Source organism: Aythya ferina (assembly GCF_964211825.1).
Source record: "Aythya ferina genome assembly, chromosome: 14".
Classification (NCBI taxonomy): domain Eukaryota; kingdom Metazoa; phylum Chordata; class Aves; order Anseriformes; family Anatidae; genus Aythya; species Aythya ferina.
In genome coordinates this window covers 10178487-10203707 of record NC_140312.1, presented here as the reverse complement: position 1 = coordinate 10203707, position 25221 = coordinate 10178487, and the positions used below count along the sequence as shown (strand labels likewise).

The 25221-nt window shown below is 40.9% G+C and overlaps 1 protein-coding gene across 3 annotated transcripts; it reads left to right on the top strand.

The window, feature by feature from the left end:
* Positions 1-1608: 1608 nt before the first annotated feature.
* CREBRF (CREB3 regulatory factor) lies at positions 1609-25074 on the top strand. Of its 3 annotated transcripts, none has more exons than XR_014698049.1 (9): positions 1609-1748; positions 8710-8887; positions 9938-10063; positions 10683-11760; positions 15991-16185; positions 17943-18132; positions 18564-18681; positions 18774-18896; positions 19138-25074. XR_014698049.1 is itself a non-coding variant. In XM_084536130.1 (9 exons), the coding sequence occupies exons 2-9, from the start codon at positions 8879-8881 to the stop codon at positions 19251-19253; spliced, it is 1911 nt and encodes a 636-aa protein (XP_084392256.1). In that variant the 5' UTR covers positions 1609-1748; positions 8710-8878; the 3' UTR covers positions 19254-25074. The 3 variants fall into 3 exon arrangements, 1 of the variants encoding a protein (XP_084392256.1); XM_084536130.1 differs by having other exon boundaries at positions 18564-18637; XR_014698048.1 differs by lacking the exon at positions 18564-18681.
* Positions 25075-25221: the final 147 nt, after the last annotated feature.

The following is a 25221-nucleotide window of genomic DNA, read 5'->3' as shown; positions in this document are numbered from 1 at the left end:
CCATGTTTAACTCTTCTGTGGTTTTAATCGGATGCTAGTTAGCCAGAGTTCCTCTGAGGACTAACGATGTACTTGGGAGGGGAGGATAAGATCTATTGATATAACATAGGGAGGGGATGAGAAATGCTTGAAGACGTTGAATATGTAGCAGTTTAAAATATCTCGATCTGCTCATCATATTTAATATTCAGTGGTATCAGTATATATTAGTATTTACTGTTTTTTTAAAAAGCTTTCTATTTTAGGTTCCAAGCTCTCACTGCTGAAGCTACAGGAGCAATAAAACAGTTCACACGGCATATTTTGCTGGTGGTGAATTTCATGCAAAGAATTCTATTTCAATTCAAAGCCCGGACAAACAAGCCATTCTTGATTTTATATTTAGATGCTTTTCAGATAAAGAAATTTCCCTCTGTCTGAATGCTTAATATTTTCTTTGAAACAGATACCAGCTAGTAGCATGATTCAAGAAGATAAAAGAGACTGTTTTGCCTCTGTTTTGTGAATGTTGTGCGACCTGTTGTCTGCCTTGTGACTGCCTACTACCTGTGTGCCAGAAATTAACACTGCTGAAGACTGTGCGTGTGTGACTGCAGGAAATTAGAAGAGAGATCCAGTCACTGTGTTTAACAAACAACTCAGGTATCAAAGCCTGTGACAGTTTCTTGGTTTGTGACAACAGGAGAGGATGCAGAAAGTTAAAATATGTATGAGAGAAGCTTGTTAGTGCTTGAAATAGGTAGCCTGGATCTGCAGCGAAACGCTCTGATCTCCTGAGGGATTTTGATAATTTTCAGAAGTTTAAGAAGAAAAAAGAGTGTTAAAGAAAGTGAAGTCTTGAAGACTTCGAGTCATAAGCTGACAGCCTGTTGAGAAAGCGTTAGTGTCATTTTGCGTGCTTTTAACTGGTTTTGTCAGTATTGTTTGGGAAATGCAAGTATCTGCACAGGGAGCTGCTCTTCATGGAGGTTGGGTTTCCTGTGCTGAGAATGACGAGTTGTCAGGGTGGGTGGTTGGCCCCTTGTTTCCAGAGCTGTGTTATCAACATGTGTGGGGGGAAAAAAAAAAAAGGCATTATTTGTGTTTCCAGCTATAGGTGCTGTGGGGTATAGTGGGGAGCAGTGGTATTAACATGGATGAGTGAGTTGCAAAAAGTGAAGAAAACAATTGAAAGTTCTTCACACGTGGCATGATAGGAAGGGATAAGAATGGCTGGGCCTCTTTTATTTAGTAATTTCATGTTTTGTGAGTAACTGAGGCTGTCCACCTGTAAGCTGTAGCAGTAGCACAAACTCAAGGCAGCATCGAGGAGAGGCACGGACGAATGCTCTAAGTGTGAAACTGCACCCACAGCCGAGCGGGGCTCTTGCATCGTCCCCTCTGACACGAAACCCCTCCCGGGGAACATTTCCCAAAACTGACAGGAGGACGAGCAGAGCACATCCCACGCCCACGGCCCTCCCACCTCCCTCTGCCCGCTGCCAGCCCGCCACCCTCCCTTAAATACCCCCCCGCGCGCCTCTCCCCTATCACGTGCCCGGAGGGGCGGCACCCTATTGGCCGAGGGGCGGGCGGGCGGCTCCTCCCCCCCTCCCTCTCCTTCCCGCCCTCCTCACGTGAGGGGGGCGAGTCACGCGATTTCCGGGAACCCGTCAGGAAGGGACATAAACAAAACAAACCCGCAGCCGCATGGAGGGTCCGGCCCGCAGCCCGCGGGGCGGCGCCCCCTGCTGAGCCCCGGCCGCCCGGTGAGTGCTGGGCCGCGGGGAGGGAACGGAGGCGCCGGGACTCGGCCTCACCCAGCCCCGGGGGGGGCGGCCCCGGTTGCTTGGCTGAGCCCTGGGGAGGTGGGGGGGGGAGACCCCTGTGGGAAGGGTGAGGAGGAGGAGGAGGAGGAGGCCGTGAGGGGGGTGCGGGCAGCGCGGGCTGGGGCTCGCCAAGCGGCTGGGAGCGGAGCCGCAGCAGCCCCGCCGCCCCCTGGCTGCACAGCCGGGGGGGTGTGGCTGTGCCGCTGCTCGGGGCTGCGGGGGGCTGCCCGCGTCCCAACGGGCCGGGATCGGGCTGCGAGCTGGCGGGGAGCCCCTGCAGGCTGGCAGGAGCAGCCCGGGGCCGTGCGGGCTGAGGGAGCCGCGGGACGGCTCCGGGCTCCTTGTGAGGGGGCCCCTCCCCGGGGTGCCGCCGGCCGCACTCGTGCTCCGGGACGCCGCCGCCCCGCCGCGCTGCCTCCTCTCCAGCTCCCCGCTTCCCACCTGTTGCAAGCCGGGAGGCTCCGGCTCTAACCCACAGCGGGGGCCGGGCCCCCTCTGCTCGCCCCCGGGGCTGCGCGGAGCCGCCCGGGCGGGCCGCGGGGCTGCACCGGCGGTCGGTGGCAGCCCGCGGGGACGGAGCATCGCCGGGGGGAGCGGTGGGTGGGTGGGTGCCGGCCGTCCCCAGCCGCCGGGAGGGCCGCAGGGCGGGGGGCGGCCCCCACAGGGCAGGGGGAGCCCCCAGCTCGCTGCACGCCGGGCCCGGGGGGGGCCGGGGCGCGGGGCCCGGTGCGGGCCGGGGGCGCTGCCCCGCGGCGCGGCGGAAGGGGGTTTGTTTACATGTCGCCTCAGCCAAGCTTGAAAGAGCCGCTGGGCGGCTGAGCGACGTGCGAGGCGGCCAATGGGAGCGCGCGGCGAGGAGACGTGAACCAATGAGGGGGCGCGGGGGGCGGGGCGGGGCGGTGGCGGCAGGGCTAGGCTGCGCTCCGAGCTGCCCGGCGGGGCGGCCATGTTGGCGGGGAGGTGTGGTGGGGGCGGCGGGGACGGGGCTGCGCCCGCCAAACACACCCGGTCTGACGGAGTTTTTAATGTATTTTCAGTGTTTTTTAACATCAGGCTGTTAGCTTTTGGCCTGAAGTCGCCCAGCCAAGTGGCTTCTTCGCATCCTTGTGGGGAAAGTTAATTATAATCGCGTGTGTTTACGTACAGGGTTGCAGAGGGGCAGGTGCTCAGAAGCTGAGGCAGGTTCGGTGGCGGCAGGTTCGGCGAGGAGCCGGGCTGCTGCGGGGAAAAGAGCTCGGGGGTACTTGGAGCAGGAAAGGTTTCTTACAGAGCTGTCAGTGCTCAGCGGTGGGACTTCTGACGGGCATAAATAACACGGACAGCTCACAGCCACCAGCTTTGTGGCCGTGTGTTGACCTGAGCAAAAAAATAATTGTGTGTTTGTGGAGAGAAACCTGCAGCAGAGCCATCAGGCCACTGAGCATCTTTGCTGTATTTTTCTAAGTAATGAAGGTTCCAAGAAAAAATACCCAAACTTTCAGTGCACGACTGCTTTGAAGTCCCTTCACAATTAATAGGAATTAATGGGGAATAAGAAAAAGTTTCTGCCTGACTAATAGCCTGATACGGGATGGTCTAAAGAAATGAATGCAGATTTAGATTCAGGCGACTTGCACGTCTGTGGTACGTGGCTTGTGAAATCTAACTAAATCATGTTTTGAAATACAAGTTTAATAAGGATATTTGGCACTTCTTAAGAAGCACTTGGAAGTTGGTATTGCCTTGAAAATGAAGCCGGAAAATTTCTGGAGAACTGACGTTTAGATTTATACCCTACTATAATACTTTCACTTTTTTATTATTATAAGAAAAAATATCCCCATGCTGCTTTTGAACTCTTCCGCTGGTTTTTGACTGTTTGGACTGGTGGTGTTTCTGACTTTTTTCTGACTTACCTTCACTTACGAGTTCAGCAGTCGAGGGACAGTAGGCTCCTCTTCTTGGCTGGTTTTGGAGTGTGCTGTGCTGATAACCTCTTTCTAACAAAACATAATTTTACAGTATGAAGTAGAAGTAGACTAGGTTGTACCATTCACTTCATCCTAAGATATTTTTTTCTGGGCACTGGAGAAATATATTTTTTTTTCTTCAGACTTTGCACTGTCAGAAAAAAATACATAGAAACAGCCATGGTGTAGGGATGTAAAATGTTTCTGGAGATTGTAATTTAAACTGTTGTCTAGCATTGCTTTTGTTTTCTGTCACGGCTTTGATGGCACGCTGTTTCAGGGGAGATTTCTAGCAATAAAAACTAAAAAAAATAATAAAAAGTTGAATATTAGTCTTCTAACTCTCCTAACTCTACAGTGGTAATTTAATGCAATTAATATTTTAACCGTTAAAAGTTGTTTTTTTTTTTTTAATGGATTGAAGTATGTTAGCATAGTTCTAATAAGTTTAACATGCTGCATTTCCTGCTCTTGGCAGTGAAATAATAATAAAGTCTCAGTCCTTACCTAATAATAAAGTCTCAGAATGTACAGAAAAGCTAACGGTTCTAACAGGAAAATAGTATTCTGGACGCAGTTGTTGTAAAACATGCAGATGCTGTGCAGTTGGTTTTGGTTTTTAAATCACTTTTCTGCTTTTTGTATAGTGATCAGTTATTTGCATCTGCTTATTTGCTTCTGCAGCCCTGCTGTTGTGGAATACCCCTCTGAAGTTAGCTACTGGGAGCTGATATAAAAGGGAATAGCAGTTCAGAGGGAAATATGCCACTGGGTTCTTTTTGGAGTTTTACCCGCTCTTTTGCCTGGGGTGCTGCATGCGTGATTGGAGCCCAGAGGTTGTCTTTGCTGTATCGCTTCCAGATCTTGACGTCTGCTCTGAGCAAGTGGGATTGAAGAATAAAATTATAGGGAAGGTCAGTAGAGGAAAGGGAACGACGACAGCGAAGTAGCAGTTTCTGTCTCCTGAAGGGAAGAGGCTTAAAAGAAGTGAAACAATCTTTGTGCCTTCAGTACTTTTAAATGGCAGCACTCCGTCAGACCTAGGATCTGGATGTCGTAGGCAGCTGATGTTTGTTCTCCAGGACAGAGAAGGCAAAACGTATAATGTCTGAGATGCTTCTGCTGACGTCTTGATGCAAAAACCTCACTGAGAAGGTAGAGGAACTTCGCTGGGTGAGCAGGGGAACGATGCTACAGTGGGTGGAAGCAGAGGAAGACCTTTTACAGGACTGTCTCTGCTCACCCGCTACTAAATAAATAAATAGACAAAAGCAAGAAAAGAAAACTTGAGTGACTTCATGTTGGGGGAGAAAAGTAAAAGGTTGTTTTTTTTGTTTTGTTTTTAAGTCTGGTTAACAATTGAAGATTGATGTAGAAGGAAGAAAAAAAACCGAGAATGTTACACTGAGAAACAAAACTAAGAAAAATATGTTCTGTGCCTGAAGACTGCACTGAACAGAGTATGTTCTGTAATAGGAAACAAATTGGCACAAACCCTGGAAGGAAAAAAAATTAAGAGAAGCGTAGGAGTACTTATTGCACCTCTAACTGTACTGCTTTATAAAACACTCGGATACAGCAACCAGCGCGCAGCACAGAAAGGTTCTTTTAAAGCATGTGGCATCGCTCTTGTGCCTTCTCTGGAAACAAGTGTGGCTTTTTGAATGTTTTACCCTGGCTTTGGAGGCTCGGTATTGACAGGCTCTCCTGACATGCTTTCATTATTACTGTTTGCATCAAGAACTGTGACTTTGACAAGCCGTGCTGTACAACGCAGTCACTGCCATGGGAAGTGTAATTGTGCACCTGATGTGCCTGCGGGAGTGTTTGGCTGCTGTGATAATGGGCACTGTGCAGTCCATGAAGTGCTACAGCTGTGCTCCGCGTGCTTTTCGAGTTGTACAAAATACATCTGAATTCAGACAGAAATAGCGACTTTAGTTAGAGCTGCAGCGCAAATGATTCGTACAGGTGGCTGGGGAAGACTTTCAGACTTGTCAGGCTGTAAGCTGGCAGAGGAGGTTTTTCTCTCATAGGGGCTTCTTTGGAGGTGAGGTATTGTTGCAGAAGGGTTTTTACTCGTCTGGCAAATGGCACACGCATGGGAATTGCCATCTGTCTCCTTAATGCCGCGTGTTTTGAGTTCAGGTCCTGCTATCTGCCAGTTCAGATGCCCTGCTCCATCAGTAATGTCCTGTAACGAGCCTGCCATTAGGGTGTTTGAAGTTCAGGCTTCCCGGGTGCCTTGGGACTGCTATTAAACTATTATTGATGCGCGTTTTCAGTAAGTGAGTAAACATGCAGAGGGTTTTTGTTAGGATTTGGCTTTAGATTAAGGAATTGTTAACTCTGTAACACAGTTTTTGGTTACTTTCATTCAAACATGAGCAGTGGGTGTGTGTATGCTGTAGGTGTATATACGTACCCCAAATTCTTCAGCGTTCAGTGAACGTAGCTGCTCTCAGATGTCTCGCCCAAGTTGGTGAGCGAACCTTTCTCAGGAGCAGGGCTGCAGCTCCATGCCGATGTGACTCAGTCCGCAGCCACGGACCCAGCTCAGGGGCTGGTTCCTTAATCACCGTGATCTGATTTCACTGCAGGCCGCTGCCAGGAGGAGCGGCGGCACCCTGCCCAGCGCCCCGGGCGCCGTATTCCACCTGCGGTGAAGCCGCTGTGAGGCAGCCGTGGGATTTCACCTGTGGATCCCTGCGTGTGGGAGAGGTTAATGTGAGGCATTAATGGAAGTTGTCCTAAAGTAGAAATTCCTGCTGTGTCTATTTTCGGTAATTCTTATATTGCTGTTCTTGAGCTCTGCCCTGGATCTCTCGCTTCACTGCAGTCTGTATTCCTTGCAGGTAGTGCCAGGGCTGTGCTGGTCTGTTCGAACTCAGCCTTGAGCTGAGGCTGTCCACGATGATACATTTTGTAAAAACTGGGCTTCAGCTGAAGCTGAAGTCTACAAAGTTTCCTTTGCAGGCAGTTCAGGGTTTACATCTAAGTTTCGGTATAAGCGTTTGACTGGGGTCTGATTTTAGAGTGGTCCTGTGCACAGCCAGGAGTTGGACTCGGTGATCCTTGTGCTCCGCTTCCGACTCAGGACATTCTACGATTCTGTGTGTTCTGACAGAAACATAAAGATTCCCTGGTAGAGAAGAAGCAAGCTTCTCCTTCCGTTCCCCTTTATATCACGCAGTGGCAGAACTTCCATGTGAACGCAGCTGTTGTGGGTGGCGTCCTGCTGCCGACACCAGAAAGTATTAATGTGATATTCCAGAGAAAAAGGCATTATTTCTGCAACTATCGAGAAAGAAAGAAAGACAGCACTAATGTGTAGACTGATATTAAAGACGGTATCTTTCTCACCTCTTCCATTGCATGTGAACACCGTTTATTTGTTCTGTTTTGTTTTTTGTTTTAAATAGGCCCTTTCTAAAGCATTAGGCAAGGCCAAAAAGTGAATTTGTCATCCATGCCAAAGTTATCAGCGTAGGAAGGACCAGCTCTGTTGCTGTGTCGCCTTCCCTGTGTGAAGGAAGACGGGTTGTTTAGCACGTTGCCCTGGGACACAAACTTAGCCTTTAAATGTCACTTTCAGATAAGTAAAAGGAGTTCCCTGGAAGTTTTAGAGCGGAAGGAAAGCTTTCTCAGAAGGCGCTGGCTCTTACTTGCCGCAGGACCCTAGAAGGGAACGGCTGGGCTTGGCAGCGGTAGCGTGGTTTTATTGGGAACTGTGATTTGTGCAGGACTGGACTTGCAGCTTTTGTTTTCCTCTTTATACTCCAGCTGAGGTTTGAAAAGCAGCATGTTTTGATGACTGAAGAATTTTTTGAACAATGTCTGTTTTTACCTCAGTTTGATGATATATATGCGAAACTTAACAGAACAGCTGAGGTAGTATCTGGAAGCAGGAATAATCTGCTGTCATGTGCTGGTGGGAGGAGGTTCCTGAGTGTAGGAGAACACTTTTACTTTGCTGGGTGCTTTTCAAAGCAAGAGAATAAACACTTGGAGCAGATTGCACCAAACTGACTTAGAGCAATGCCGAGTGAAGAATTCTGGTCAGAAAAACAACTGTGTTTTCACTGATAATGCTGAAAAACGGTGTGATGGTTCGGGTTTTTTGGACTGTGCCTCTCTAACAGCATTTTCTTCTAAAAGAAGCATTTTGTATATGGGTAGGGATGTCCTGGGAAAGCTAGACAATAAGAAAGCAGCCTCCGCGAAGGCAGTCACATTAGATACTAACATCTGATAGCACGGATTTTTTTAAATCTTATTTTATATATTTATATATATATATTATTTTTTTTTTACTTTTTTTTTTTTTTTTTTTTTCTAAAATTCCTGTTACTTAGGAATTCTGTTGGGCAAGTCTGTGCCTTCCCTTCCTATACTTTCCGGACAGTGAGCGTACCTGCTGCAATCCCTCTACCACTAGATGTTGCTATATGAGTGATTGATGTAATCTTATCTGAAGCTGCATGGATTGAACTCCTAAGAAAAGGAGGAGATATTCCTAAAGCAGTGTTACTGTCTATTCCAAAACTAGTATTTTGAGACGTTTGTCTGAAACATTTTTAGAATTCATTGGCTCTGTTATATTAGTCATAAAGGTTTTTTCTTTTCGTGTGCCCAGCGGTATGCTAGTTATTTTTCCAATTAGGCAGGCTTTTCTTTTCACATGGCTGTAGAGCGCACAGTTTAGGTAGTGAGGAAAAAAGGCAACAAAATGTAACTCAGCCAAAAAGGTTTTCACAGGAGCTCTGTTCTGTAGCATCAACGGCTTTTCATCTGGTGAAAAATGGCAGGGGAAGAAAATTGCTGCACATTCTAGCATGAGCAATAATCACTTTTCAGGGAGAAATTTTCGTTTTAGTTCACTTTGGCTGTTTTTTAAGCACTGTTGGTTTTGGTGACAGAATACTTACCTCCTTGGTGTTTATTCTACACAGAGATCTACAAACAGAAGAGCTCCATAAGGGTGAATTGAAGTTATCCTAAGGAAAAAATTAATTGCATGGATTGTGTAAACTCACTGAGACTGAAGTAAAGCTGGAAAGGAACCTAAAAGTGAATAAAACAAGAAGTTTGGAATTGGATTTGGGTAATCTGGGCTTGGAAATGCCTCAGGTAAGTCTGAAATGTTACGATTGTATTTGCTTCTGCAAATAATTTTGCTTCCTTGTTTAAAGAATAGAAAAATGTAAGAACAAATTTGTCTGGCATCAGTAGGAGGAACGTAGAAGAGACTAAATGGGATATATTTTCAGGGTCCTGGCAGACTTGAATCAGCGGAAAGAATTCAGAAGAGTTTGTTTTTAGGGTCCTGGTGGTATCTATGGTGGGAGCTGTGTTTCTGCTCTTGGTGCTGTATTTGTTCACACGGCAAGAATCAGCAGTCTGCTTGATGAGGGTGAATGCCTGGAGAGCAGCCTTTTATTACTGCAGTGATTCACACATCAGCACACTGAGTGACTTTCAGCAGTGTACTGTTTCTCTCTTCCCAACCCTCAAGGCGAGTTTGTCTAGTTGAGAAATAGAGGTCTGGCATTAAATGTTGCAGAAGGCTGTGCTGCCTTTTGCCTGCATGCCTAGTCATCCTGCATAATGGTGTTGTTTGTTTTTTTTTTCTTTTTTCCAGCGTTCTGCTTTATTCTTGAGAGATAACGCTCTTGATTTCGTTATAATATTTTTTGCTGTTGTTACAATCTCTGGTAGAAGTTTAACAAGTTCCAATGGTTCTAAAAACAGCCAACGCTGCTTTGGTCCAAAATGGTGTGTATTAGGGTGAAGGCCCTGCAGGCATATAGTCCTGTTGATATTCCCAGATCTTGCCAGCAACTCACTCTCCTCTTCTACAAATGCCTAATGTATCCCTAAACTTGGCAAACACGTGAGAATTTCAAACCAACCAAATAGAATGAATGAGCAATGCTCTTGCGGCCATATAGTGAATACAAATGTGTCCTTTGATTAAGAGCTGCATGTTGTTAGCTGCTCTGAAAGCATTCTCTCACTCTGAGCAGTGACGTACTTATCCGTGTAGGTAAAAACCTTCCAGATGCAAGTATAACAAGTTCAGAGACTTGGATGAAACGACAACACCCTTTACGTTTTATTGAAGTAAAGAATCTGCTTTTTTATAGCATGCTTCAATATTCAGTATCAATTTTGTTGTAGCCCAGTGTGAGTGGAATGGACCCTCCTTTTGGGGACGCCTTTCGGAGCCATGTGTTTTCAGAGCAGACTCTGATGAGCACAGATCTCTTGGCAAGCAGTTCAGATCCAGACTTCATGTATGAACTGGTAGGTCATCTTTCTGTGTGTGTGCATGCGTCCTGCTCCTTGACTAACACCCTGAGTTCACGTAGTAATAAAGGTGTATTTGTTCAAGAACGCTGTAGAATTATTCGTTACCGCTTGCCACTGCCTAGGGAAGGGCCTAACTGCTTGGCCAGCAAATGTAATGCTTCTTCCGTAGACGCTCGTTACAGCTGGTCATCAGGAGAGGCTTGATACACACGTCTCAAATGGAGCTGCGTTGGTGTTTACGTCTTTGTGCTTGAGATGCTTCCTTAAAAACCATATTTTCTGCAAGAGCAGCTCTGTGCTACTTCACCCAGGCTGTGAATGCAAGGGAAGCAAAATACAAGTTGACTCATGAGCTGTTTACAGTAGCATTCATGATTTTTTCCTGCATCAAAGGAGAAAGGTAGCTCACTGTTAACTGCTCGGCTTAGAAGGAAGTTTTCCAGGGACTGGTAAACTTCAGCGCATTCTGTTAATTAAGGTTTGTCCTACGTTAATGGAAACTAGAACACATTGCCTGTGGTTCACCGTATGTATTTAAGTAGATGACAGATATGATTTGATACCTTTTTTTTTTTTTTTTAAACTCCATTTTAACTTGTCTTACAATTTACAGGACAGAGAAATGGACTACCATCAAAGCTCCAGAGACAACCTGCTTTCAATGGAGGACTGCAAAGACCTTGAGAACTTCGAGTCTTTTACGGACATCCTGGACAAAGAAGTTGCTCTCACCTCCAAGTGGGAGCAGTGGGACACGTACTGTGAAGACTTAACTAAGTACACTAAACTAACCAGCTGTGACATCTGGGGAACAAAAGAGGTGGATTATCTGGGCCTTGATGACTTTTCAAGCCCATACCAAGATGAAGAGGTGATAAGTAAAACACCGACTCTGGCTCAGCTTAACAGTGAGGACTCCCAACCTGTTTCAGATTCGCTCTATTACCCCGATTCACTCTTTAGTGTAAAACAAAACCCTTTAAACCCTCTGTTACCTGGCAAAAAAATTGCAAGTAGAGCAGCGGCCCCGGTCTGTTCCTCCAAGAACGTTCAGGCTGAGGCACCTCTATCGGACTATGTTCAGAAGGCAAGCAAACCTGCAACTCAGCCTGCTTCCAGTACACAAATCATGGTGAAGACCAACGTGTACAGCAATGAAAAGGTGAACATTCATGTTGAATGTAAAGACTATGTTAAAAAGGCAAAAGTAAAGATCAATCCTTTACCGCAGAGCAGACCAGTGGTGAGCCAAACACATGCAGATGCAGCAAAGGAAAACACCTGTTATTGTGGTGCCGTAGCAAAGCGACAAGAAAGGAAAGAGTCCCCACACAGTCACAGTACACCTCCTGTTTTGCCTTTTAAAGAGACTCAAGAACTGCTCCTCAGTCCACCCCAGGAAACCGCAGGACTTATTGTGGGGGAGAGCAGTCTTTCTGCCAGCACATCAGTGTCGGATTCTTCACAGAAGAAAGAAGAGCACAACTATTCTCTTTTTGTAACGGACAGTCTGGGTGAGCAGTCAGCCAAAGGAGACCCTGATGAAGATGAGGAGGATGAGGAAGATATTGAAGATGAGGACCACGATGAAGGATTCGGCAGTGAGCATGAGCTCTCTGAAAATGATGATGAGGAAGAAGATTATGAGGATGATAAAGACGATGACATCAGCGATACTTTCTCAGAACCAGGTACCAGCAATGTTGGGGCTTATTAACGTTACGGTTAATGGATTTGTCTGCCAGGAGAGAAAGAATGCTTTTGAATGCTTTCTAATTACAGGTGAACAACACTGGTCTTAAATTCTGAGCATTCATCCCAGATTTTTTAAGCACTATTCAAAATGTAATTAATGAAAACTGTACAAGGACTGTGTTTTCCCTGTTTTTGGGGGATAAAAAAGGGATAAATGGTGGTCATACTTCAAAAGTGGTAATGGACAATAGAAGAAAACAAGTTTGTAGCCTAAGGTCATAGAGCAACTAGATGCAATTGGTATCTCCCATTTTGTGGATTAATGAATGATAGGATGTGCAGAGCTTTCTAGGGCTTCAGTAGGCTGTGCTGTGAATTTATCCAGAGTTGTACCTCTTGGTAGCTGGTATGAAATTGTAGCCCAAGCGAATGCGTTTCATAATTACTTAAGTGCTACTGTAGGTATATTTTTCCACAGAATCCACATAATACCTACCACTGAAACTAATAGAACTATTTCTTGGTGGCTTTCAACAGTAACGCTTAGTGGGTCTGCAAGTACAAACGGAGCGTTAACAACAAAAATAAGAACCAACCTTCATCCAGAAGGTAACAGAGTGGTAAGATTCTGTCAAAAGAAAATCCACAGGGACAGGACTGTAACCAAGTATTAAGTTAATTGTAGAAAGTATTATATATAGTATTCCCGGTTTATGAATGCTTTGTAGTAGAGTATAAGAATTAAGGTGTTCAGACATTTGGCAGTATGTAACTTTGGGGGAGAAGAAAACCAGCTGAAATTCTTCCCTTTTAAAAACAGCAGCTTCTCTGAAACCTGCTGTTGTTTGTCATACTGCGCTCTGAGATTAAATTATTTTCTAAGTAGATTTCCTGAGCTAGAATTAAACTTGTTAAGCACTGTGCCCTTTATGTTACTTTTTCAGGTACATAACACATTCGTATTAGCATTTTAAAATCACTTCCTCCCTTCTTCTGAATTGAACTCCCTTTACTTGCCGAGGCTTTCAGTAGCTATTACAGCTCTGTAATGACTGCTGTACTACACAGTGCTTTGCAGCCCACAGAGGCATGTTGCACAGAAAGCCTGGTAATCTTGAAAAAGAGATGTTGTATTAAAATGCTGGGATTTCAGTTGGTGGAATTACATTAGCTGCTGGTTGTTCGTTCAGATTTTGCTGACAAACTCTCACCTTCTAAATGTAACTGTATGGTGCAGTGTAGGAACTGAGGAAATTGGCTTCTACAAGCCTGCTACAAGTCAATGAAGACATTCAACCTCCAGTACAGTGATATTAAAAAATAGTATCAGCACATATTTTTTAGTATATAAAGAGATATTGTTTCCAGGTATTTGAGTTCTGTCACTCATACTTTGTTTTGCCTTTTTTTTTCCTCCAAAAAAAACTTTACAGTAAAGGCAAATTCTATGGAAAAGGCGTCTAAATGAGCATAGCTCTGGAAGACTTAACCTTCCAGAGTTTCCATGAAACCAAAATCTCTTCATAAAGAAGTGAAGATAGGACAAAAACTTTGTATTTGCTGACCCTCTGATGTGTGTACTTTACATACAGTTTGCCTTTGTTTATTCTTCTTCGCATGTGTTTTGGGAATGTGTGATATGCTTTCTTAGAGCATTGGAGTCAGTGTTCTCTGAGGAAGTACTTAGTTATAGTGTTCTTCAGGGACTTGGGAACATAATTGAAAATGTGACTGGCTTTCACCAACGCTTTTATTGTAATCAGAATACAGATTTAGCATTTTTGGTCCCCTATAAAGCTTAACTATTGGGGGAATTAGGAGCCCAGATCTGTTCTAGCACTTAATATATATTATTTTTTTGCCATTTCTAGTGTATTTTATCTATCCCATTTACTAGAAATATTTATGAATGACTGCTTTGCTATCAAGTAGTGAAGATGTTCGAGAAAGGAAAGATGCAAAAATTGATTCAGTTTTCAGTAGTACCGGAGAAGAGAGAACTAAAGGAAAAAGTGCATGTAGCAACAGAGGTTGTTTAAAGTTGCACTGCCTGTTTGAGCACCTGTACTGTCAGCTGGAGGAAAAGGGCTCCATAAGTGGTTTTACAGAAATCATTATGATTAAATGGTTTCAGAGAAGGGTGTTTTTGGTTTTGTTTTGGTTGGGTTATTTTTGCTTTTAATGTGGTAAAATGCAGAAGTCATGTCTGTGCTGTTCTCTATCTTTCTTAGTCTAACTCTTGTAACCCTAAATTAGTAAGGGATGTGAGCAAAGATTGTTAGGAGTGACTTGCTAGGGACTTGAAAAGTAAATGCAAGAACTTTTACACAGATTTTTTAGAAGCTCGATGAAGAAAGTGAGATTGCTGTATGTTGCTTGCTAGGAGGAGAATTCAGTGAAGTTTGATACAATGCAGGAAAGCTACATACATCTTTTGCACTGCTGTATGTTGCAGACTACGTTAGGACATTGTGCACTAGACTATTCTATGTAGCTCTAAAATGATGGCAGGCCAATGTTAGACTTGCAAGGCAGGATGCATTAAGTCAACATAATTTAAATTGCCAACTTAATTATGGTTTAAATAAGCAAACAGGAAGTCTTGTTTTTAACCTTGTTTTACATTTGTACACATCAGCTATTGAAGAGATTTGTTTTCATTGGTTGGCTTAATTCTGTGTTATCATGAAGATAGGCTGAATTTATACCTAGCTGTATAATGAGTTATGTAGCTTATGTGATGTTAAAGTGGAAAGTAAGGTGCATTTTCTTAAAAGAGTATTTTGATACTTATGTCAAACAGCATTTGGGTCAAAGGGAAGTATAATTCAAAATATCTATGGTATTTGAAACTATATTTAATGTAATTTGCCATAATCACTTTGTCTATATAAGAAAAAACATGTTCTTCAAAGCATGCTTCATTTGATTTTTCCTTTTAAAATACTGTCCTTTTAATAAACCAGAGAATCAAAGTAAACGAGTTGATGGCATGATTAGAAACAGAACTTTAGAGCTGGTATCATCCTTCCATGTAGCTAACTTTTATTCGTATGTTGGGTTATGAGGTGAGTCAGACAAAGCAAGAAAGTTTGTTTTTTGTCTTTCAAATGCTTTTTCAAGTGAAAACAGATAATTGAACGGACTGTTTTAAAATAAAGAAGGCGTTCTTTGTGCTGTCATTACCAGATGATGCAGAACTCAAGCACATGGGCCCATTGAGCTTACAGTCCAGGCAGTGGTTGTTTTTTTTTTAAGCTTTGTTGGTGTATAAGGTGTTTTGAAATCTACTCTTTTTTAATTAAATATGAAGCATGATACAGCACTTTAGTACAAAAGGTGATGCAGCATTTTTTTTAACCTTAGTACAAGTTGCATTTATTTCCTAAAGCATTAGTAGACTTTTAAAAATTGTATTTTGTGTTTACATAGTTACAGTCTAAACATTTATGCAATGTGGGTAGTGTCATTATAGTTGCCATGTACTTGAAGAACAGTTTGCCATATCAAATGCATTGTAATACACCTCTAAAATATTCTGTAGCTTTACTGTGGATAATTTCTCTTCATCTTACTGAAGAGGTGGAGAAGAGATTGAACAGCTTGTGTCCAAACCCTTTCAATTTAGATGTTTTTTTTGTACGGACTTTGGGTCATTGTCCTAGTAACAGATCCCCATTCCTGCAGTCTAATAGAGATGGATGGTTTGATTTATTTCCCAAGGGTACTTAAACTCAAGGTAGAGCAATGATTTTGCTTTATTTATTAGGCTTTTGCTAATCCATCTTTATTTTTATCATCTACTTCTCTATGTTTTTTGATTGAAGACTAATTAAAATGTGGAGGAGAGTTAGGATTATGTTCATGCAAACTACTGGAGGACGCTGTAAAAGTGGAGGGACGCTCTCCAACAGCTGTTGTCCATACTCTACAGTAGTGAGATCGTGGGGGAGAAGAGTGATAGAGCTTAAGGGGTCAAAGAACCAAAAGGAGCTTTCAATGCATAAATAATTTGTCTCTATTCAGCACCATTACTAGCTCAGTGTCTGTCCTTGGATTTAAAGCAAATGCCCAGTAGTTGTCGAGGTTGAAAACCAAGTAGATTAGATAACGTGAAACAAGCCATTGTCGCTCTTTTTGTGCTTACCTTGAACGTTCAGCCTGCAGTTAAAAGGCTAGAAATAGTCTTGTAAACATTATATAAACAATGCAATGCGTTATTTTAGGGTATGAAAATGATTCTGTGGAGGATTTAAAAGAAATGACTGCAATATCCTCTCGAAAAAGAGGCAAGCGAAGATACTTCTGGGAGTACAGCGAGCAGCTAACACCGTCACAGCAAGAAAGGATGCTGAGGCCATCCGAGTGGAATCGAGATACGTTACCAAGTAACATGTATCAGAAGAATGGTCTCCACCATGGTAAGGATAGAGTCCTCGTACAAGTGAATGGCTTTCATGCTGACACTGTCAATAGCCGAATTCCCATATGCGAAATGGCAGAGAGCTGCATTTTGGCCATGGAAATAAATCCTTAAAACACTGCAAGTCTGTTGCTTAATTAGCAGAGTTCTGTGCTGTGTCCAAGGAGGGCACAGTGAATGTACAGTAGTAACTTTCAGTGTGGTTTCTTCCAGAGGAAGGCGGATGAATCGGGAATTGTAACTTCCAATAGCTTTCAGTGGAAACCCCAAGAGCTCAGAATTTTCTCAGTGTGATGCTGTAAACAGCATGGGTAGGGCTCATGACTGATACCTGCTCCTTGGAGCTGTTGGACAGTATCAGTCTTGCTTGTGTTCAAGTAAGCAGCAAGTGATCTGCGATGCAAAGTTCACATTAACTGCGATGTGAACTAAAGGACAGGCAGGTGATAAGGTGTAACTGTGTCTTGCTGCTCTTCCTTAAGTGTTTCTCCTACCTGTGTAAATGCAACACAGTGAAGCAGTTACTTTTCTGGGAATGAACTATTTCTTTAAAATACCCTTTCAGAAACTTAGACTGATTGGTCCAATAACTGTGTCTTTCATTCCCGTGACTTTTTGATTACTAACTTGCTGTACTTTAAACATGACTAACACCACTGAGATCAAAACACATGTAGCAATGATGTTTGTTCTCTTGTCACAGGACCTCTTTGGTAGGCTGTTCCATTTGGTTGTGGTTTTGAAGGAACAAAATTAAACCAGTTTCTCTGGCTGTAACATGAATATTTCCTTACAACTGAAAATTATCTTTAACATTGCAGTTTACCTTCTGTTAAATAAAGATTTTTCTACTTTACTTATAGGTAAATCCATTAATTAACTTGAGGATTCAGTCTTACTAGGCTCTGGTGGGAGCAAATGCCCTTTAAGTCAGTGAGTTGTGTATGCAAGGGATTTATAGGATCAAATGCTAGTTAACATCCAGAAACTACAGAATATTACACATGCAGGATTTTTGCATTACACATGTACCAAGGTCATCTGCCACCTCAGATAAATTATCATCTCCCTGATCAATATTTCTGGAGCAGGTTTTGTCAGTTTTATTAACATTTTCATGTAAGTATCAGTAATAATTGACATTTAAGACATGTAGAAAATGTCGAGGAATAAGGATTTTGTCTTGAATGTGCATTTCCACCATAAAAGCAGCCCTTAAATAGCTTCAAATACATCAAAAAAAGGATCAGCTGAACTTTGTGGGTTATTTAAGCTTGATATCAATGAAGATCATGCTGGTACCAGGCCTCTCAAATCTTTCTTAACACAGAGCTTTCAGAATAAGATTATTTAGGAATTTAACCAGCTTGAGTGTCCCAAGAGAATATGCTGGCTGAACAGATGAGTTAGCAAGTTACAGCTGGGGCAAAATGACTGTGTTTGAACTTGTGATGTACGTTTTTCAGCACAGTTATGTGCGTACTGTCCATCACATCTAATACATTGCTAGCCCAGCCAGCAGTATTTGCTCTTATCTGATCTGGATATAATATGAATTGTACAGAGCAGTTTGTCTGGAAATGCTCTTTCTATTGTGAAAGGCCACAGAAATCACATGATGCCAGACCATTCTCTTGTGACAAACAAAGGAACTTAAACTGCACCAAAAATAATACATATTTAAGAATGTTTTTTCACAGGTTTGTGTACATATTGTGTCACTTCCCAACCCAATTTTCTGCATATTCAAAACAGGAAAATATGCAGCAAAGAAGTCACGGAGGACTGATGTGGAAGATCTGACTCCCAATCCCAAAAAACTTCTACAGATCGGTAATGAACTGAGGAAACTGAATAAGGTGATCAGTGACCTGACTCCAGTCAGTGAACTTCCCTTAACTGCCAGACCAAGGTCAAGAAAAGAAAAGAACAAACTGGCTTCCAGGTAAATACTCGCTCACACTACTTGGATGAGTACATTTGCGTTACTAGAGCTGTCCAAGACTAATTTTTGTCTTGAGATCCTGCTTCACTGTGGCAGTCCCTGTTGATGGGGGTTTTTTTAACTGTTAATCGGAAAGCAGGACAACTGGCTCTATGGAGATGCAGTTTGCCTAGTCCCTACTAGATATACTTCCACTGGAAGCTGTCTCAGCTGCAATGCAAATGGTTGTTACAGTCTCGCAAATGTGAAATGTAAGCAAATAGAGGCAGTAGTGTGCTTTCAGTGGACGTGAGTGAGTCGATACGTGATTTCGTTTGTCAAAGCTCTGGGAGCACTGGTTGATAAGTTGGTGTGGCTAACTGAAACAGATGCTCTTAGTATTCCGGAACATTTGTTAAAATGTTCTAATTCTTCCACTCTTCTTACTATAGGGCTTGTAGACTAAAGAAGAAAGCCCAGTATGAAGCCAATAAAGTAAAACTCTGGGGTCTCAACACAGAATATGGTAAATACAACTCTTCACATGTTAGTTTTTCTTGTGTTCTTAAGGCAAGTTTGTGTTAACTGTGTGTGGACAAATGAGCATCTCTTTTGTTCTGGGGGGAATGTGGTGTAAATCTAATCCATTTTTTTCTTTGCAGATAATTTACTGTTTGTGATCAACTCCATTAAACAAGAAATTGTTAATCGAGTGCAGGTGCCTAAAGATGATAGAGGAGTCAACATGGAACAGAGATTGAACGTACTCATTAAAGATACACTTGGTAAGCAGTAAATGTAATGTATTTGCATGTATGTGAAGAGATATGTCATCTGCAGTCTGTTAGATTGCAAACAATTTGTGGCATAGAGAAAAGAAAGAAGCATTTCGTAACTACAGCTGTAACTAAGCCTTTTGCTTGGTTACTAAACAAAATGTTCTTTGCCTTTGTTACTTACAGGAACGTGCAAATATGTGCAATTAATATTAACCTTACAGTGCGTTTTCCTACCCTCTGTTTTTAGGACTGCCTGTAGCTGGACAAACATCAGAATTTGTGAATCAAGTGTTAGAGAAGACTGCAGAAGGAGACCCAACGGGTGGCCTTGTAGGGTTACGAATACCAATGTCAAAAGTTTAAGACATGATTTCACCTGTTCTCATCGGTCAGATTCTTCCTGTGTTGTCAAGTATTTCATTGTAAATTGCATTCTGGTCTGCATGTCAGTTTAGCATTATGTAAACACTTACAATTAGGTTCCATTGTTTTTAAATAACAATGTAGTAAACAAATCAGAGCATGATATAAAATGCTTAATAGCATTTTTGGAGCATAAACTAGATAGTTCTAAAGCTGCTTTAAGATTAAATACAGACTCGAGGATTCTTTTTAAAATTAAGTTATCTAGGACCAGATTTATCACTTTTATTTTAGAAGCAAAAACATGTTTTTGCTAGTAAAAATTTTTAGCATATGCCAGACATTGTGGCAGGTTTATGCTCCAAGCAAAATAAGAGGAAGCATTTTTTTGGTAAAGCTGTCACTTTAGGAGTTTTTTTTGGTTCTTTTTTGTTCTTTTTAAAATTTGTTTGTTTGTTTTGGAATAATTGGGTTTTCTTTGTTCTTAAAAAAAACAGTAAGGTTTCTTTGCAACCATTAACTTGTACATAGCACACATGGCTTTAGAGCTAGTGTGCTATATAAGACTTTAATTTTCTAAGCTTAATATAGTATTTAAATGTCTGTGCAAGCAAGAGAAAAAAGTATATTCTTTGTGCCTTGTATTTTGGGGGGAGAGCTATCAGTATAAGCTGGTAAAGTTTTGTATGAAGAAAACCCTGAGGGGAGAAAACAAGCTGTACAGATGGTGAGATTATAGGTTTTAATGTATTTGTTCCAGCTCTTAAAATTTTTGAATGTATATAGGAATATGTTGAAAATGTAGATATATGCCACAGAGTCTATGTATTGTATAAAAGATGGCTCTAGAAACTCAATTTCGGTACTTTGGCCGGAAGAAAACAAATACTTGCACATTAATGCGATTGTTTATTTTTGTACCAAAGACAAATGCAACTGATATGGCGAACTGCCAGTCTAAGTAAAGTTTTGCACAGCTTATATGATACTGTACTGAATGTAAAAAAAAAAAAAAAAAAAAAAAAAACAAATGAAAAAAAAAAAGAAAAAAAATTAAAGGTCAGGGTTAGGGATCTTACTGAACTGTGAATTTTTTTGTTTGGGTCCAATTATCTACAGAAGGAGCATTCATACATAACAATATTATTTTGCTGTTCTTGTAGTTCGCTTCCATGGTAGATAACTTGGTGGCCGTCTCGGAGTCTTTAAATCTTTTTTCTCTGCACTTACTGTAGGAGATTTTAATATATTTGGATTTTAGTAAGCTATTGGTAAAATAGTTTTCAACTTTGAGAATTTAAAAAAAATATTTAGCTTGTTGTAGTATACTTCCAACAAACAACCAAAATAAAATTATTTTTATTGTAATGTGTATATATGTAAAGAGAAAAAAGAGCTACAAATACCTAATTCCTTAGTTGCCACTTTTCCAGTTTATGTATTATTATGCATGTGATGTTTCCAAGGATCAACACAGGCTTCAAACAAAACAAAACAAAAAAAAAATTTATAGACTTTTATATTTTTGTACAGGTATTTCGAAACTAGCTTCTTCAAACTTATACGTGACTTATTCTTGTTAATTCATTAGTTTCTATGATTGGGGAATATTAACACAGTTCTTATTTGCTCTTCTGCTAATAAGAGTTGGCTTTGTAGTCAGTGTTAACGTACAGATTAAAAGCTTTAGCCCTTGATGAAAGTCCTTTATCTCAAGGCAAGATCATTCTCTGGTTTCATGGACCCCCTTTTCCTCCCTCTTCTTTCTCTCCCTATTTAAAGATGACAAAACACTGTTTACTGAAAATAGAAATACCAAATATTTTCAAATGTAGCTGCTGAAAAAAAAATGCAAAAGTTCATGAAGGCTTTCTCCCCGCTCCCTTTGGGGAATTTCTCCACTTCATTTCTAGTTTGTCTAAGTTTGTTTGTACTGTGATTCCTTTCTGTTTATACGTAGGTTATTTTTATATCAAAGCTTCTACTATATAAAAAAAAAAGTCTGAATTGGTCATAGTGCATTAAGAGTTGCAGATGAAGGTGGCAATCCTGCCACATACTTATGAGCATGCACACAGCTTACTTTGTATCTAAGTACTTCAGAAAACTCAAAAGGGAGGAGGCCAAAATACCACTACTGAGCTGTACAGAAAGATTTTCCTTCACAAGACTGAACAAATACCCAGGGCAATTAGGCAAAACTTTGTAAATCCACTTAAGATTTGCACAAACTGAGTGGACTTTGGGTGTTTTTGTTTCAGGTGTTTTTGTTGTCGCTGTTAGGGCGAGGTGAGAGTTGGCTGCTGCTTTACACAGTGGGTCAGATGCATTCTTATTATAAGCATTGCCAATGTTACAGTTATTCCAGAGATGCATACTGCCCATTAAACCTCAACAAAGAATGTCTCTTGTGAAGTTAAGGCCATGTCTGTACAAAGATTTAAATACTGTTGCTTCTCTCTGATGAATGGTGTTAACACACTGCTCAGATAAGAGAGGTCCTTTATGCTATATCAAAACTGTGTAGACAAGGCAGCAGTTCTAAATATTAAGAGAGCAGTCTTGCAATCAGGTAAAAACTTTTTATGACAAATTAAACTGACAAGGTATTAAAAAATCCCTTTTTTACTGCTCAGAAATACTGGGCAAATATAACTTTATAGCTCTTAATTTTTGTCTGAAAACCAGAATATGATTTTGGTCTAGCATTTCAAAGTAGACTTTGAATCTTTAGTGAATTCCATACCTTTGCATTTCAGTGTTTTCTATGTATTATTTTAAGTTAAAGCTTTTGAATAGTTGAGCTTTTTAATGTTGACACTTTATTTTGTACCTATTTATATGTATGTATATCTTAGAAAAGCACTTTGTTTAAAAAGGAAAAAAAAAAAAAAGCGTTTTATATGATTCCTGCCACTTGCTGCTAACTCTGGGCTGGTCAGAATGCTGCAGCGATACTTGATATAAATAAAACCTGGCAGTAAAATGTAGAGTAAAGATAAGACCTTTTGCTGGTTTAACTTTATCATAAAGGTGACATAGGCAAGCTGTGCAGCTTTACATTTTAACCAGGGGACTCTGTGGCATTTAAACCGTCTAGAAATGGTTGTACTTTAATGCCAGTAACAATCTGCTTCCTCTAGTGTCATTAAAATATATACATTTAGTGTATACTTATCACAAAAAAAAAAATCTTATAAGGGTATAAAAAACAACAAATGTACATGTTCTGTTTTTTGGCAATTGTGGCATGCATTTTTGGGTGATCTTTAGAGAAGGCCATTTTCTAAAGATTTTCAGTGTTCATACATGGTATGTGGATCTTAATGAAGTCCTGGATTCTTTTTGTTTGTTTTTGAGTGTAGGCATTGTGAATATTCACTTTTAATCCTATATCCAAAAACAATTACATACTTTTGATTTAATACAAACAAAAGCTCTTCCTTTTTCTGATACACTGGATTCTCTAGAATTTGTTTCCATATTAAAAGCATGCTGTTATAACTGCTCTTGTTAAAATCTCGTCAGTCTGAACTAGGTGCCACACTTCTTGAATTGATGGACTGCTTGTTCTACTGTACCATGTATGATTCTTGTCCTTTCCTACTTCCTTCATTACAGATTATGATGTGGCTTTATATTGTGCCTTACTTGTACATCTAGAACTAAATGTTTTTCATTCCCCCTGAACACTTCAAACCTAACCCTTCCTAAAGTGAATCAAAACTATAAAAGAAGAGTTTGGATAGATCTATTTTAGTTTCTCTCAATAGCAGTCATTTTCTATTTATATGGAAGAACAGTTTTTGAATGGCCTTGCAAAATGTGGGGGTGCTCACGAAGGGCGTTTTTAGCCCTAAACCCCTTTTTGCTAACACTTTCTTTTAGGGTTTATTGAACACATTTACTGATATTTGGTGAGTTCTTTTCTTGGATGAGAGAGACTTATTACTAAAACTGTGTTTAGGTGTGGACTGGCTGGATTTTTTTACCATACCAGTTGAAATCATTGTGATTTAATGAAGTTGCATTGCTGCAAAGTTGATGTGAGAGTCAGGCTCAGCTGTGTTCAGTTCCTAATCCTTTTTAGATAGTAGACTTTTTCCATACTTAGAAAAGAAGGCTAGGAAAAAGTTTTAAAAACAAAACAAAACAAAACAAAAAAACCATCTGAAATGGATGAAGGGTCTTTTAACTAACCTAAAAGCAACCAGACGCTTCTGAAATACAGTGGTGTCATTTTTTATTTTATCTGAAAAAGATCCCATCCCTCCCCCCCAGTATTTATCTGGTATTTGCCTTCATTAATAAAACAGCTTCTTCACAAACTGTAAAGAATGGGTGTGCTTTTCTTTGACGTAAATCATTTAAACATAGCTATTTTTTAAAGCTCTAAAAGGCTTTGTCAGGAGAATTTCAAAGGGTTGTATATAAGTTGCCTTTAACAGAAATAGCAAATGCAATTCTGTTCCTCAAACTTGCTTGCTAGTCTTCCTGAAATTCTGTTGAGGCATAACCCAATTATGTACCATGAATGTTAGGATCTGTATTGGCCTTGAGACCTGAATTTCAATAATGCATCTAATCATGATGATGTTTTTATTTTTAAGTTGGAGGCTTCAGTTGGAATCACCTAGTTAAGTGTGCTGCTAGACATGGCTGGCATCTTGGCTTATTGACACAGCCTTGCGCAGAGCTGAAGTTTATGTTTACCCCAGGGATCGTGTGAAGTACATTTCAAACAGTTGCTGCTTCAATGACTATTCTTCTTGTAACTGTATTAAGGGCATTAGTATGTTGAGAAAACACCACTCTTTAATATATCCCAATACAAATTGGGATTCTTAAATATCATTAATGACAGATGGCACTTTTAGGCTCTAACTTCTTTGCAGTGTACAAAAATATCTCTGTCTTCATACAATTTACATTTCTCAATATGCCATGTTTTTCCCTCAATGCTTTTAGCATGATAAGAAGGTGCGTGTGCACACTGAATTACAATCCTCAGCCTCTTAGACATTCATGAACTTCCACAAGAACAAATACTGACTATGCATTCCTTGTCTTTCTAATTAGTAGTGGAGCTAAATGTGGAACGAGAGCTATTTTAAGCCACACTTTTTTTCATAAATAAAATTCTAGTCATTTTAGATAACATCAGTGTTCTGAGTTGTTTTTCAGAATATTTTTTTAAAGAATATTTGTTATGTATCTGAATGTTGAACTTGAATGAGTTATCTAGCTACAGTAAGGAAAAGTGGATTGAATTTGGCACACTCCACCCTATTAAACTCTTTTGATTAAGAACAGAGCCTAGTAGTAGTATTTAATTTTACCCATTTTCTTACAATAATGGGTATTCATACATTCTTATCTGAATCTTTCTGTTGAATTGTTGAAGTAAAACTTGTCATTGTTCAGTATTTGTGGTTTGGTGAATTCTAAGGCTGATGGCACATGGGGATGTAGGTGATTGACAGGAAAAAAAAAAAAGCATTTTAAGCAAAACATGGCATCGTGTTCTGCCTAGATACTCTATAATCTACTTCCAACTGGAGCTCAGAAAAACTTAATGAAAGTCTTGTCTCTGTTAGAGAAAAATTTACCTTGTTAAAAGCATGATTTGTTAAGAGTTGCAATGTTTAATGTTGGTTAATAGTTGTGCAGTTTTTCTTTTTCTTTTCTTCGAAAAGAGGCACAATTAAACTATTGACTTTGTTTACTCTGTCACCCTTGATCCCTAGCACTTCTATTCAGATACAAATTCATCAATGTATGCAACATCCTTTGTAATTTAAAATAAAAATTGTGGAGGAAATACTGTCTCAAATCATTGTGTGTGTGGAGTGACAGCGAATGGTGTGTGCTCTCTCCCAGCACTGTGGTATGGGGCATAACTTTTCTTAGAGTTACTATGATTCTTGATTTGGGTTTCCTCATGAAAAACGCTGGCTTAACACTTAGC

Coding starts and splice junctions, on each gene's coding strand:
- CREBRF (XM_084536130.1), top strand. Junction 16,186..17,942: donor GAAGAATGGTCTCCACCATG/GTAAGGATAGAG, acceptor TATTCAAAACAG/GAAAATATGCAGCAAAGAAG. Junction 18,897..19,137: donor ACTCATTAAAGATACACTTG/GTAAGCAGTAAA, acceptor CTCTGTTTTTAG/GACTGCCTGTAGCTGGACAA.